This window comes from Phascolarctos cinereus, unplaced genomic scaffold (assembly GCF_003287225.1).
Source record: "Phascolarctos cinereus isolate Bilbo 61053 unplaced genomic scaffold, phaCin_HiC Scaffold_4;HRSCAF=312, whole genome shotgun sequence".
Taxonomy (NCBI): Eukaryota; Metazoa; Chordata; class Mammalia; order Diprotodontia; family Phascolarctidae; genus Phascolarctos; species Phascolarctos cinereus.
Window position 1 is genome coordinate 154,074,187 of NW_027555847.1, and position 16,467 is coordinate 154,090,653.

Here is a 16,467-nt window from a genome sequence, read left to right on the forward strand (position 1 = left end):
CATTTTATACAACCCTCAAACTACAGCTAGGTACCTGACTAGATCGCAATTTCTTGCTTTCCAAGTGGCTCTTCTCTTGTAACAATGCTTCCTTCTTGGAAACAATTGCCTCCCTTTGCTTTAAGTCTTCTTCCAGCTCAGCTAATTCTTGATGTTGATGAAGAACTCTTTCTACTTCTTCATCTAACCACTTCTTCTGTTCATCCAGTTTCTGCATTAAAAATCCAGAGACATTTCATTTGTTTCAACTCTCACCTGTGTAATGGTTGGCGACAAAAGTAAATCAGAATCTACACAGTAGCATAAATTCAGATATCTGGAATCATTAAAAAAAAGGTTTTAAGTGTCATTAGTAAAAGAATTATGGAATTATAAATATGGTAGCTCTAGTTAACAAATTTAGGATGAAAGAAACCTTTTTTTTTTTAGCATTCCAAACCACAATTTATTTTTACATGTTATATTTAAATATTCTTTTAAATTCTGAATCCTCAGCATCAGCATCAACAAATATTTAGTAAGCATCATTATAATGTTGCAAACCAATTCTGCCCTTATAGGGTTTCATTAAGCTCTTCTTTAACTATCTGAAAGAAATTTTTCTATTAAAAATAGAAATTTGGTCTATTTTTCAAAAACACACATTAAGAAAAATTGGTCTTAAAGTCAAAGGGGTAACGATTTTTATATACTTAAAAGTTAGTTCCTAGAAGATAATATCATGCTCTTATTTTTACTGTTAATAAAAACAAATCATCACAAGATAAATCCTGTCCATTTTAAATAGGTCAACTTAAGAGAGGTATAAAAATGAAAATGTTTTCTACATTCTCTAATGCCCCCCAGAATTAAGAAATTCCAGCAGTAGGAATATGCACTTGAAACATTAAATTGTGGAGCCCTTGGACCTGAGCTGTGGGCTAAGGTGCTGTGTGTAAGCTTGGCAACTCCAGTGAAAGGTGGTATCCCAGAAACTGGATTATCACTTGAGGTTTATCCAGAAAGAACAACACAAGGGACTAAATGTCAGGGGAGATCCAAGGAACAAGAAATGGAACTAGAAGCAAGGAATTGGGTTATAAAGGAAGCAATCTATCACTGTCAGGAAGTGAAATTTGTATGCTTTGAATTCCATAGTATATGGGTATTTATATATGTGTTACCTCTGCCTGATGGTTCCCCTATGCTTATCTTCTGCATCTGTAGCAAGTGGGCCCCAATATTATACTATACTCCTTCCTCTGAGAACCCTTCCCCACAACCCCTAAAACCATAAGAGGATTATATGAGTGCCAGATATGGAAAGAATATGTGGGATTATAAAAGTTTGGGAGGAAGCCCTGTAACTTTTCCAATCCACAAAGTACTGGAGTGGCCCCCCACTGATACTGGAATCCAGTGTTTTCTTAACCATCAACTCCTTAGCCATCAGTCATTACTGGAAAAGGCCATGGAATATAGAGACCAAGGTCTTCATAGCCCTTTAAATAAGACCTAATAACTTCAATCACAATAACCAGTAGAAGACCAAGTGCATTTGCACAGTATCAAGGAGCCTTAGCTGAAAGATAGCAAGCTTATTACATGATTGATCAGGAGAGGACCAATGTCCTGGTCTTCCAATTTCCAGAAGGTTTAGTTAGCAAGACAGTTTCTAATTGATAAGCAACCAAACTCAGTCATTAATCTTTGATGATCCAGTGGTGTATTTATACATAGACTGTAGCCTTTTGATGGTCTCTAAAGTGCCTGGGCAGTTTCTAAGACTTAGAGGTAGCAGGTGACTGAATAGCTGTAAATCACGAGGGATGGCAATAAATGAAAGTGGAATCTACAGTCTGAACAAGTGGTGTATTCTGAATGGGCATTAATGGAATTAGTTAAAGTCAAATTATTATATAATGATTAAAATAATAATAATAAGTGTAATAAGATGAGTCAGTTATCCTAGTGGTAATGAGGCACTAAATGGTTTCCTCTATCTGGCTGCAAGTTGGGGTTTGGGAGGGGGTTAGATGGGTAGTAGAATGGAGCCTGATATACAGTACAGAGAAAAAGGCTGAGTTTCTTCAAAAGTCACACCTTCTATAAAAAGACTTTTCCTGTCAAGCTTAATGCTAGTGCCTTCCATTATCTTCATTTATCCCATAAATATCTTCTTTGTAGTTTGTATGTTGTCTCATCCATTAAACTGTGAGCTCCTTGAGAGTACAGGCTGTTTTTTGCCTTTCTTGTATCCCTTTGCTTCACACAGTGCCTGGCACATATTAGGTGCTTAAATGCTTTTTGACAAGAAACAGAAAATTAATTATGGCCCCCAGCTGGAGGTGTGATGGCTAAATGAATCATAAAGCCAGAATAATTTGCTGCTTTCTTCAACAGTTGTGGGTAGAGAAACGGCCAGTTTCAGTCAGTGTCCACCACCACACCTTGACAGTGCCCTAACTGAGAGGGCTTAAACAAAGTTCAAGGCATTGAGGGCCAGGATCAGATGAAGTTGGGAAGAGGCTTATAGCAGCTGCTACTTCTATAGTTTCATTTTAACCTTTTAATAGTATGTATTCTAAAAATTCCAGCTCTTCCTAAATTTGGCTACTTTTAGCTAAATTTGTGTTTTTCCAACTTTACATACAATTAGTACTTAGAGAATCACATCAGCATGCGTTCCTATTAACTAGATATGTTGTCTATAGATGACAATGTTACTGAGGTATAGAATTACCCCAGCCCCAATTCTTGCATATCTTGGAAGATAAAATTCACAAATTAATAAGAGGTTAGCAGAAGAGTCATTCAAAATACTCATACTCATATTGTTTGAATTACTGTTTTCTAGTCATCCCTTTGGCAACAGTCCTGGAGTAGGGAAAGAATCCTAGAAGGTCCAGCATGGCGAAAACCAAGGCATGCCACCAATGATCTAGAAGGCTTAAATTTTGTGGTGAAGGATATTAGCTACAAATAAGAATTGCTACAGTCATGGCAGAGTGGAGTTCACCATTCTTTTTCTTCGTGAGGAGCACCAGTGCCCCTGTAGATGACACAGATGGCCAGTTAAACTTCCTCCAAAGGTTTGTGACCAAGAATTCCTTAAAGTCCTGGACGAATCAGTAAGTGAAACTATGAGTTCAGTAAGCACAAGTGATAGGACTAGAGCCCTGATAGAGCCTTGATATGTCAAAGTTTTAGATTTCCTGAGAACTGAATGTATCAATTGAGAGTAGAAGGGAGTAACTGGCTGCTAACGTGGTTCATACATATATCAACTGTAGTGCAGAAAGCAATAATCTGAGCTGCAGGGGATCTGCAGGCACTCCACGTGGCAACACAGAAACCATGTCAGCTCAACTATCACACCTTCCACACTGCTGGGAGATAAAGAGAAATAGAATTAAGAGGTTTTACTGATGATCACTGCTTCAGCCTCTAGCCTCTAGGAGACCATTTATTTTTGTTTCTAGTGCTACAGGAAAGATATAGTGTTGGCTAGTGATTCCCTTAGGTCAAACCCAAGATCTACCTATAGAGAACTTAGCCCAAATGTTACAAACAATGCTATGCTAAAGGAATCACTTTAGGTTGGTACTGATAGCATTCTCTTAAATACAGTTACTCAACCAGCAGGTTCTCCAGCTAACAACATTGTCATCCAGCCCAAATTTCATCATTGTGTCTCTCAGGATTTCATAGGACACTGGTTTTGTGAAAATCACAACTGTTGCTCTTTCCCTTCTCTCAAGATGGCAGACCAAAAAACCTCCAAAGGAAAAGAAAGTCAGAAAGGGAAAAAAGGAGAAGAACAAAAAGGAAAATGTGGCTGAAAAGGTGGTGAAAAAGCCTCAGAAGCACTGTAGTCACAACGCAATCCTGGCTCGAGAGACTGGTAGATAATCGAGGTCAGCAATGTATTCCCAAAGAGCCATGTACAAACAGAAATACGCTTCACCAAAAACCTAGATTGAAAGGAAAAAGAGGGACAGCTAGATGGCACAGTGGATAGAGCACTGGCCCTGGATTCAGGAGGACCTGAGTTCAAATCTAGCCTCAGACACATAACACTTACTAGCTGTGTGACCTTGGGCAAGTCACTTAACGCCACTGCCTAGCCAAATAAATAAATAAGGACTCCTTAAAAAAAATAAAGAAAAGAAAAAGAACGAGAAGGTGCCTACTACTATCTCAAAGCCAGTTGGTGGTATAAGAATGGAGAAACCGATGTGGTAAAGATTCACAAGACGCCAAGGTATTGCCCTACTGTGGATATGCCTAGAAAGCTGCTGAATCATGGCAGAAAGCCCTTCAGCCAGCATGTGAGGAGATTTTGAGCTAGCATTACCCTGGGCACGGTTCTGATCATGCTCACTGGCCACCACAGGGGCAAGAGAGTGGTTTTCCTGAAGCAACTGGCTAGTGGCTTGCTACTGGTGACTGGACTTCCGACCATCAGAAATGTGTCATTGCCACCTCAACCAGGGTTAACCTTTTTCAGGTGTAAAAATTCCAAGTCACCTTACTGATGTTTACTTGAAGAAGCTCCGTGAACCTAGACACCAAGAAGGAGAGATTTTTGACACAGAATAAAAAGAAATATGAGATTACGGAGCAGCACAAGGCTGATCCGAAAACAGTGGAATCTCAGATCCCACCCAACTCAAGAAAATTCCTTAGCTCCGTGGCTACTTGCATTCTGTATTCTCTCTCTCCAACAGAGTTTATCCTCACAAACTAGTGTTTTAAATGCCTTGTACAGAACTCTTATTAAAATATCTGGAATAACAAAAAATATATATATAGTTGTCTATGGCATCCCCTCTATTAATTATCAAATGAATAAATGCGGTTAATTTGGCATTATATGTTCTTAGTAAATCCATGTTGGTTGACTCCCAGAGAGTACCTACATTTTATCTATTCTAGAATTCTCCTAGAAAATGACATCACATTTATGTAGTTTTTTGAATTCATGTTTATAAAAATTTTATTTTCATTCTGAACTTAAACATCCCGAAAAGGGCTTTTTCACACCCACAGCAAAACACAAAAGGAGGATTATATGTGAAATTGTGCTCTCTATTTCATGCTATTTTTTTAGAAGTATATAATAATCCCACATGTTACTTTCAAAACTACCCTGCTTCCTATGCTTCCTTTAGGAGTCTGTTCCTATCTATGCATTTTAAAAATGTTTCAACGGCACCTTTTTTTTCCCCTAACATCACTATTACTCTTTCTCTTCCTCTCAACTCTCCTCCCTCATTAAAACTAAAAGAAAAAAAAAACCTTGTAACAGCAAGCATAGTTGCACACAAATGCACACAATAGCCATGTCCAAAAGTATTTGTTTCTACACCTTGAGTCCATCACTTCCATCAGAAGACATGTAATATGCTTCATTTTTATGTCCTCTGATATGAAATAGGATTGGTCACTACACTGATGAGAGTTAAATCTTTCCGTTTTCTTTTTTTTAAACAGTACAGTTGTCCTTGTATAAAATGTTCTCCTGGTTCTGTTCACATCACTTGGCATCAGCTCATGTTACTCAAGATTTTCTGCAATCATTTTACTATTTTTTATGATGCAACACTATTCTATCACATTCATAATGTCACATTTTTATCAGCAATTCCTCAGTTCACAGGCACTCTTTTCTAGTCCTTCTACCCCCCCATCCCTTTTTTAGGGTCAGTTTGCTTTCCTTATGGCTGTTCTCTCTTATTGCTCCTCTTCCTACCCCATCACTGTTTCTCTGTTGAGTTCAATGAATCTCTACATCAAACTGTGTTGCATGTTTATCCCTCCTTTGTCCATGTCAGATAAGAAGTTCTCCTAATGCTCCTTCTTCCACCTTTTTCTTCCATATTTGTACATTCTTCTCACATATCCAAACAGGAGAAATAACAAGTCCTCTTCCTCGCTTCTTTTTCCTTTCTACAGTACTATATTCTTTTACCATTACTTTTTTTCTCCTCTTCTTCATACTCTCAAAAAAGAACCAATCTACCCCCAGGGACCTCTGTTGTTGTTTTTTTTTTTTAATTTTTTTTAGCTCCCTTTAAGGATCTTTGAAGGCATTAAAAGTTCCAAAGAGGCACTAGCTTCTTTTCTCCCATTAAAATGGAGGAGAAAGAACATAGAGCTATACAACCATACAGCTCTATCCAACTGCTCAAATAAATGTACCTTTGTACATTTCTCTGGACTCTTGTGTTTTTATTTCAGAGTTCCTAGTCAGCCCTGGGCATTTCGTCAGAATTATTTGAACGTCCTCTATTATATTAAAGGTTCATTTTCCCCCTACAAGATTATACTCAGCTTTGCAGGATAAGTTATTCTTGGTTATAAACCTATCTCTTTTTCCTTTTGGAATACTGTATTCCAAGTTTTCCTCTTACTTATAGTATAAGCTACCAGATGTTCTATGATCCTGACAGGGATTCCTTAGCTTAGCACTTGAGCTGCTTATTTCTAAATGCTTACCCATTTTTTCCCCTCTTTTTTCCTGATGAGGTCAAGCTCTGGATTTGGATAATAACATTTCTAGGACTTTTCCTTTTGAAGTTCCCTTCAAGAATTAATCAGTGGATTCTTTCTATATTCGCTTTGCTCTCTGGAATTTAATAGGTCTGGGCAATTTTAACTGGCATGTATCATTTCAAGATTTCTTGAAATACAGTCTTTAGTCTTATTTAATCAGGGTTTTCAGGTAGTTGAATGGTTTCTTAAGTTATCTCTCCTTGATCTGTTTTCCAGTTTAACTGTTTTTGAGATCACATATTTTACCTTTTCTTTCATTTTAAAAAATCTTTTGGGGCAGCTAGGTGGCACAGTAGATAGAACACCAACCCTGCAGTCAAGAAGACCAGAGTTCAAATCCGGCCTCAGACACTTGATACTTGAACCTGGGCAAGTCACTTAACCCCAATCGCCTCACCAAAAAAAATGTTTTAAAATTTTGTTCTAGTATTTCTTGTCTAATGAAGTCATTGATTACTTGATTAATTAAGGTTTACCACTTTTTCTTCTAAGCTAGTCTCCTAATTTTTCTCTAGTTCTCATTTCATTTTTTAATATCATTTCTTCTGAATATTCACATAGTCCTTGGGGAAAATACATTTTTTTCCTTTGAATCACTGCTTGCAATTGATGTGGAGTATAGATCTCTAGATCTATAATATTTTTTGATACAGGTCAATGTTTTTTCTTTTACGAATCTCACTAGCTTTAGGTTTCTGAATTAGAGCTCTGTGGGAAGGTTTAAGCTCTGCCTGCCCCCTGCTGTGCTTTAGGGTGAGGTGTTCAGCCTGGCTTGGTCTGGTCCCTGGTCACCTGTGTTCTAAAGCTGACCTCTACCTTTCAGGGTTAGGCCAATTGGGATCCTTAAGGTTTAGAGCAATGGATCTTCAAGACCCTCTATGGCATCTCAAGATAGAACGCCAGAGACCTTGGAGAGGCTCAGGGCTATTCCAATCTGAGTATGGCTGTGCTACTTTGGTTCCTGCTTCTCTTTGGACTTCTAAGAGTCCTGCCCTAAGGTCTGATAAGTTCCTAGGGTTTGTCAAGAGAAGGGGGAGCCTCTGCCCTTGTTACATCTGGAAAAAGAAACTTTCAGGCTACAGGTATATCTGGCCTGTCTCTGATCCTGTTAGAAGGCTGCTAGTTTGTTTGCCTACGTTAGCACTGACTTTGCTGATGGTTCCCTTTCCTATTATGTCTGGGATCCTGGCTAACTTCTGCTGCTCTTCTGGGATGGAAATTGTCACTTACTGTAATTTCCCATTGGAATTCTTGATTCTTTGGTCTGGTGGTGATTTCAGGTTTTTGCTGAAGTAGGTGTATGAGAGCAGAGCAATCTGCTTCCTATTTAGGCAGCCATCTTGGCTGGAAGTCCAAATTCATACTTTTCAATCTTTTTTGAAAATTATTCACCCATATCTAGTTTTCTAGTACTTATCCCATTCTACATGATTTCCTATTTTGTTTTTGTTTTGTTTTGTACAACATAGAACATATACCCCTAAAATTACATGTGTTTATAGGTCCATGATCAAGAAATTACAGGAATTATATCAAGATATTCCTGCTTTGACAGCTTCTTAAAAAACAACTGATAGACACACCAAGATAATGTTGATGCTATAAGTTGGTCCAACCAATTTATAAAACAACCTGGAATTATGAGAAGAATTGTTCAACTGTAAATAATAGTTGCCTTTGACCTGGGAAACCCACTATTGAGATATACCCAAGGAAGTAAAAAACAGAAATGTTTCCTATATATCAAAATATCCACAGCTGAATTTTTGGTAGCCAGGAGGGAATAGTTGAACAAACTATGAGATACAAATGTAACAATATTATTATGCTGTAGGAAATAACAAATGTGAGGAATTCAGAGAAAGATGGAAATACATATGAAGTGATATAAAAGGAAGTAAAGAGAACCAAGAGAACAATGTCTATGATAATATAATGTAAATGAAAATAACACTCAAAGACAGTCAAACTCTGAATAACTGCAATGCCCAATCTTAGTTCAAGAGAACAAATCATAGGATCATAGATATGGAATTGGAAGGGACCTCAGAAGTCATCTAGTTCAACTTCGTCATATTACAGATGAGAAAATGGGCCCAAGAAGATTAACTGACTCATCCACAGTCAAACAGGAATTCAAAGTCAAGAATGGAATCCAGGTCCTGTAACTTCAGAGTTGACAATCCACAGAGATAAAGGACTATGAGTATACAATGGTGCATCCACTGTCAAACATAACTACTGTGATGACTAGTTTTGTTTACCTGGTTTTCTTTGTAATAACAGAGCATTCATTGGCAAGAAGTATAAATCAGGGAAGTGAATGTGGTATTATCAAAGCAAAAGGCATCAATAAAATTAAAAAAAGACTGGTGAATTTTTAAGAAATTAACACTATCAGTTTAGTTACACTCTGCTGACTACTAAGCAAATCTGGATACACTGAGAAATTTGATGAGATAGTAAGGCTTAGCCATGATGATACTTAATTTATATCAGATAGAGTTGATGATCCATTGTTTGGTTTCTCCCACTTCACTAATGGAACCTACAGGGCTACAGAATGTATTCATTCTTGTTCAATACATTTTGTTAATCTAAATATAATAGCATAAAGAATCTGAAGTGTGTGTGTTACACGAGAATGCCAGGCCTCTGGGAATATTAACATACAGACATATACAGACGTACAGAAACATTATTTCCCAGGCAAAAAAACCAGCCATAGTTCTAGATAAGGTTCTGCCACTAACTGTGTATGGTACCCTGGAGAAGCCACTTTCCACCAGTTTTCTTTTCAAGATGACCTTGAAAGTTCCTTCCCACTTCGAGAACTGGACATGCAAAATATTATGGGCCATTCACTAATTCAGCCCAGTTCTCTGAAGAAAAACAAAATATATCCACATATACATTCCCACACCTAGGAGATCATATATCCTAACAGAAAGCTTACAGTCAATACAAAGCTGAAAACTGACCAAATTCTACTTACTTAGAGAAAAGTTTCATACTGTGCAACTTGACCAAAAAGCTTGAGTATCTGAGCTTCTGACATGGTTTTGTCTGGCTTCTTAGACCATTCCACTGGCATCATCAGTAAGACATATTTAACTAAATAGCAAGGTAGCGTCCCTAGTAATAAATGCTAGAATGCACCTAGTCTGCCAGAAGTAATTCTCTAACATACTTCCACTGAGTTGGGTGTTCATGATGAATGACATCAGAATACCCAAGGAGCTACAGTAGGATTAGATGAAGAGGGTAACCACAAATTGAAATTTTTTTGAAATTCTGTCTAGTGCATACTTAAATGTGACATGTGACAACCTAATTAGGGAAGCAAAGACCACGAAAACAGATGACAAACGGAAAGCAAAACTACTCAAATACTTATTTTGCTTTTGTTTTCTCAATATCAAGGAGAATGTCGTAGTGAGGAGGTAGGTATCTCTGCTAGAAGAGGGAAAGCTAGTTGATAGGTCTTACTATGTTTACAGCCTAGTCTGTGCTACAGAGTGAGCATGCTGTCTGAGGACTACCTGGCTGAGTAGGGAAAGAGTCATCAGCTCTTAGAGGCTGACTATACAAGAATGTGACTCGGCAGAGCAAAATGGAGTCTCTAAAAAGGCCTTGTCCAAAGAGTTATTCTCTTAAGACAATACAAGATTCCTTGAAAGGTGCAACAATCTTCTGATTATCATCTTGATGTTAATACTGAAACATAAAACTGCTCTTTAAAACAACAAAAACAATAAAATTAATACTAATTTCCAGGAATGCTCTATGGCTGTGAATCATGGAATCTCATCATCTCAAAATGATCAAAAGTGTGGACTATGCAAATGACAATGAAGGATATATGGTAGGTGTAAACAGGGTACAGCCTGTTACTAATGAAAATTTGTATGCAAGAAGAATAGTAAAAGTCATTGTCAAAAAGATATATGACTAGAAAGAAGGCTGGCTGATCATATAAGCCAGAGTTAAAGATAACCTTGCACGTTATGCCACATACTGCCCTAAGAATCCTGCCAGGGGCTGTGATATTAAATCAAAAATGCTCTTTGTGGAAATGCCTTTCACAACCATAGATAAGGGGAAGAGTTCTTGATTTAACAAGGTATAGAGAGAATCAATGGAAATAAAATGGAGAATTTTTATTACATAAAATTGAAAGACTTTTATACAAATTCAGTGCAATGAAAATCAGAAGGGAAACAGTTTAATGGAAAAAATCTTTGCAGTATATTTCTCTGATAAAGATCTGATATCCCAAGATATATAAAAAATTGATTAAACTACATAAGAACAAGATCCATTCTCTGATACATAAAAAGTCAAAATATATTAAACAAGTACCTTTGAAAAGAAGAAATGCAAGCTATAAATAAAATCCAAGTCATTAAAAATAATAGAAATGAAAATTAAAATAACTCTGAGGCTTCATTTTATCTAGTGGGGTAGCAAAGATGACAAAGAAAATGACAATTCTTGGAGAAACTTTGGGAGGGCAGACACAAGAGTGCACTACTAGTGGAATGTGAACTGGTCTAGCCATTTTGGAAAGCAATTTGGTACTTTATACCCTTTGTCCCAACTGCAATTCTACTAGCCTTATTTATACCACAAAGACATCAAAGAAAGAAAGAAAGGAACTATACGGACAAAAAATACTTAATAGCAGCACTTTTGTTTTTAACAAATTGAAGAACGGCTAAGCAAATTCTGGTATGTGAATGCATGCAAAGTATACAATCTGACTAAACACACCAGAAAATGTAGAGTTCTATTTTTAATGTGCAATTATCTTTGTACTGAAACAAAATTATGCTTATTTGGGTGATTATAACAAGCTGTCCAATTTATATATATAAAAAAAGCCTTCAAATAAACATCTATCTTCAGAGGTGGGAAGAACATTTTCCTCAGTATTAAAATTGTTTTTTTAGCTGTCCAAAAAGTTTATGGGGGGGCAGCTAGGTTGCACAGTGGATAGAGCTCTGGCCTTGGAGTCAGGAGGACTTAAGTTCAAAACTGGCCTCAGACACAACACTCACTAGCTGTGTGATCCTGGGTGAGTCACTTAACCCCATTTCCTCATCAAAAAAGAAAAAAAAAGTTTATGGGGAAATGACAGAAATTTTGCAGGCCAAGTGAAAATAAATAGCCCACCCAGCATTTTCAAATTTTAAGCTGAGCACAACAATTTTCACCTCTACTTAACATCTTCAAACTGGCAAGACAAACAGCAAAAAACAAACAAACAAATCAACCAGACATACCTGGAGCTGGTCTATGTTTCCAAATGGACTCTTTTGTTTTCTCCTCCTAAATGCATCAAACTCCTCAGATTTCATTTTTAACATCTTTTCTTGTTGCTCTGTCCTTAACTGAAGCTCCTATATAAAAAGAGAATGCGAAAATACCTTTGATAACTTCATTTGATTAGCAGCTTGTCATTATTAAATAACTATAAGGCAAATTTTCTAAGTATTTTCTAGCTTTTGGTAGGGTGAGTTGATTACTTAACTACACAGAAAACTGCAACTACACAGCAGGACTCAGCAGCAGGGTGGACAGCAATAAAAAGTACCCTCATTAGCGCCCCCATATTTTTCCTGGCCCCCAAAGTCACTTTCCCTTGGTTTTTATGAACTGTTCTACTAGAGGCTCTTACCTCCTACCTCTGTCAGGTCCCAACTTAGGCAATTTCTGGATGCTCCAAGAAAGGCACCCAGCCTAAAGAAACAGTCCTAAAATGAAGGTGGAATAAAGAGGAAGGTGCTGCTGACTCTGCTCTTCCAAGCCCTGACAATGCTACAGCTGCCTAGGCCCAGCCAGGCCTCAGTCACCCCTCAGTCACTGGCACCACTGTATCTGCTGTTTCTAACTCCCAATCTTCTTTCATTTTTATCCCTCCTTCCTTCCTCTCCCCCTCCTCTACTTCATCCTTTGTCCTCTATTTATTGTCATTTTCAACCTACTTCATTAGATCTTGTTCCTCTTGTTACTATTTTCTTCCCTCTATCCTTTTTTTCTTTGTCCAAAATGCCCTCATAACAAAAAACAGCCAAAGAAATATTATAGATGAAAATAAACCAAGCAAATATTACTACAGCACATTTAAAAAAGCAAAAGAACATTTTTAATTGCTTGTAGAAACACCATATCTTATCCATATTTATAGGCAAAATCTGGAAACGCGACATCCCCATTCTATAGTTCTAAAAATGCAACACGGCCTATTATCTGTGTAATTTATGGTTTACTTAATCTCTCTGGGTTCAGGTTTCTCAACTGGTAAAACTAGGTAACTCACTATCATCAAATAAGATGATTTATGTAAAGCAATCTATAATCATAAAGTACTACATCAATATTACTATTGTCCATGGCCAACATTAGTGGGGCCATTTAGCCCCAATCCAGCCACAAATTCCAAATTACTGGGATCTATATAACTTTCATATGACTAAACGTATTTATGAAGAGAATACCAAATAGGAAATGGAAAACAAGCACTGGTGTCTGACCATCAATACTATCCTTGAGATCTAATCTATTGAGTCACATTGTATGTAAAACTGATTTATTAAATAAATCTGTCTTGAATAGGGACCAAGACAGACTTCACCTTTATAATGAATTCTACTGCGTATATAAAGTGGGTCTGCAACCTTTTCCTAAAGTTACTGTTTTTTATTCTTCCAAAGCTTCATGATCACTGCCAGTAAAGACACAGGGAAGAGTAGGAAAGGGATGACTGCCATGACCGGCTTCACTCTCCTTCATGATGGGAATCCCTACAAGCATTTCAGAACAACCCTGGCTAGATGACAGTTGTTTAAAAAAAAGGTTGCACTGAAAAGGGGGAAATGGAGAATCTTTTTGACTTTTTAGGTAATGGTGTCTCAATCCCCTGTTTTCCCTTTCCTCTCCTATTCCTTTTCCCCCAGGGTTTATGTACTATCTCTGCATCTAAGCTAGTATATCATGGGTCAGGGTCATGGATACCAGTTGGATTCATAATGGTTACCAAATTATCCTGCATTCAAAAGGAATTAAGTAGGCAGTTACTTTGGTGGTTATTAAGGATACTAAAAGATTCTACTCATGAAGAAGTTTATTGATTGACTCAGGGAAAGTGGGTCTTGGGGCTGGGGGAAGGGGAAAGGGCTGCTAGGTGGTGTACCGGCCCTGGAGTCAGGAAGACCTGAGTTCAAATCTGGCCTCAGACACATAACACTCACTAGCTGTGTGACTCGGGGCAAGTCACTTAACCCCAAATGCTTCACCAGAAAAAAAAAAAAAGGAAAGTGGGCCTTGGGATTACAACCCAGATGAATGAATTGAAGTGTGTGTGTTGGGGGGGGGGTGAAGCAGAGAAATATCATTTTATTTTTGGTTCAAAAAGAAACAAGAGCTCTGGGGCCCCAAAATAAATCAAAATGGGCCAAACGTTAGGTAGTAAAACTAGATAAGGAACTTTGAGAGTCTGTGCCCTAGAATTCTTTTATATGCATATTTGATTTCTTGAGCCTTATCATTAACATGCCCATAAAAATTATTTTCCCTTATTAATAAGCACCCTAGGAAAAATATGCTTGTGACCTGCTGTGTGCAAGGGCAAAAAAAGAAAAGCAAGATGACCTGCCAGAGTTAGGACATCCAGATACTGTGGCAACAAGTGTTTTGGGGGAAGATTCAGAACCATAGTCATGGCTTTAGTTGCTTCAGCTGTACGGAGCCAGAGATTAGCCATGTGTGTTTAGAGTATAGTATAGTTAAAAAGGAAGACCTAGCTAAGAGAAAGAATTTCAGTTCAGAGAATAAAATGATATCTGGGAAGCTGAGTTATCCATAGGGCCCACAGGCCTTCCCTGTAAGTCTATAGTTACAAAAGCTAGCTTTCTGATTATACTCGAAGATGTCTTCTACATTCAGATCTCCCTAAGTGGTTGATGCCACAGTATGATAGCAAGGATGATACTACAATGTCACATATAAAATTTATAATGCTAGATTGTAAAAAGAGAAGTCAGAAGTGTCTAGAATAGTTTCCTAATCTTAGAGAACATGTAAAGCAAATACGACTCTTTACAAACATTCTCAGGTAGTATTCTCAAGGGGAGAGAAAACCAGTACAACCTGCATACAGTCATTTAGAAAGTCTATGAAAATACAGACAAAATACTGTTACAAAGGGAAATTAGTTCTTATGTGAATTTATTTTTTTATTTTATTTAAAATTTTCAAAACAAGCTCAGATAAGCTTAGAAGACCTGGATTCCATTTCTAGCTCTAGTACCAACCTACTTCATGAACTTAAGAAAATGACTTGATCACCTTTCTCCTTATTCTTGTAAATTATTTGTTTAGAAAAAGAAAAATGGCTCTAGTTTTGAAGAAGATGATGGGCAGAAGGGCAATGGAAACTGAGAACATTAACAACATTTTTTCCAGCAAACAATATAAATTGGGAATAAGACCCCAGACATGTAAAATTTCCTCTTAAAGTTAAAAAGAACAGCGATTTCAGTAGTTATTAGTATTCCCTCACCAATGAAAATAGCAACTTCTCACTTTAGAAGATGGTTTTATGAGCTACTGAGGGCTACTGAAGAACTACAGCTCATCAGTGATACCTCAGAAAGCTACCTATCAGGTTTGGTAAAAGAACGCACTAAGCAGCAGCATGTTCTCTAGCAAAGATGAATGAAGCTTTCTTACTTTGATTTTTTGTTGATCCCTCTTAATCTCTGCATCTAGTTGCTTCTTTTTTTCATTTTCTTCCCGAAGTCTCTTTTGCAGCTGTGCTTGCTGATATTTCATGTGATCTACATTCTGCTCAAGTTCAGAGGCATGTTTCTCATTTTGGGCAGACAGCGATGCCAGCTTCTTAGTATCCTGTTGCTTTTTCTGCAAGACCTGTGATCACATAATACATTGAAAAATATGGGTAATGGAAAAACAGGCAGCTGTACCTATACAATTCTATCCAGAAATCCAAGGGGTCCTTTTCACTAACAAAAGTGAACTTTTTTCCTAGACTTAAATAAAATCTATTTCTTATATTTTGATAGCTGCATTAAGAGATTACAACTTAAGAATTTTTATTTTTTCCATTTCCTCTTTCTACTCCTTCCCTTGTAGAATAGGAAAAACTAACAGTTTCACATAATATACTTACATGCATATAAAAGGAACAAGAATTCTTTATGTAGATATAGCTTTTCAATAGATTTATGAAAATGGCAGTCAAAAACCAAATGCGAATTTTCAAAAGGGGGAAAGAGGTAATCTTTTCATATAAGGATTTTCCCTCCCTTCAAAAGAAAAATCAATCTTTCATGATGTAAAAAAGTATTAATGTGAGATGACTATACAATCATAATGGTTCTAACCAAAGAACATATGAAAATGGTAAGGAATGATAATTTTCTAAATGATTCCTAATATAATTGAAAAAAAATCCTATGTATTTTCTCACAAATAAGATATGCTTTCAGTAAAAATAAAACATAGTTGCAAATGTAAATAAACCTGGAAGCATCTTCTCTAAGAATGTTGAAGATCAACCCTAATAATTACTTTATTAATTATTTTATGTTAAATGATGAAAGGAAGGAAGAGAAAAAAAGAGAGAAAGAAAGAAAGAAAGGAAAACTGAATACAAAAATATAGATTTGGTCCTGAAAAATGCACTTCCCCACCTTTGCAAAGGACAAGGACAACACGTGTAGAACACTGCATAAAACGTCAGTTAGTTTTGCTTTACTGGCAGTTTTTGTTCCCTTTTTAATTCTTTGTTATAAAGGATGGCTCTCAGAGGAACATATTGGAAAATGCAAATGACATAGGAAGATGTTAATAAAAATTTTTTAAATAGAATTAGGATTTGAACTTAAAACTCCCAAGCCAATCCTT

At 36.9% G+C, this 16,467-nt stretch overlaps 1 protein-coding gene across 4 annotated transcripts in view; it reads right to left on the reverse strand.

Annotated features, from left to right (window-relative positions):
* KIF27 (kinesin family member 27) overlaps positions 1–16,467 on the reverse strand; it is a 104,926-nt gene that overhangs the window by 19,455 nt on the left and 69,004 nt on the right. For all 4 annotated transcript variants that reach the window (XM_078152670.1, XM_020966940.2, XM_078152669.1 and 1 more), the window contains 3 exons: positions 15,271–15,468; positions 11,823–11,939; positions 35–211 (listed from right to left, as the gene is read on the reverse strand). In XM_078152670.1, coding sequence (XP_078008796.1) covers positions 35–211; positions 11,823–11,939; positions 15,271–15,468 — 492 coding nt within the window. The remainder of the gene's footprint in view (positions 1–34; positions 212–11,822; positions 11,940–15,270; positions 15,469–16,467) is intronic.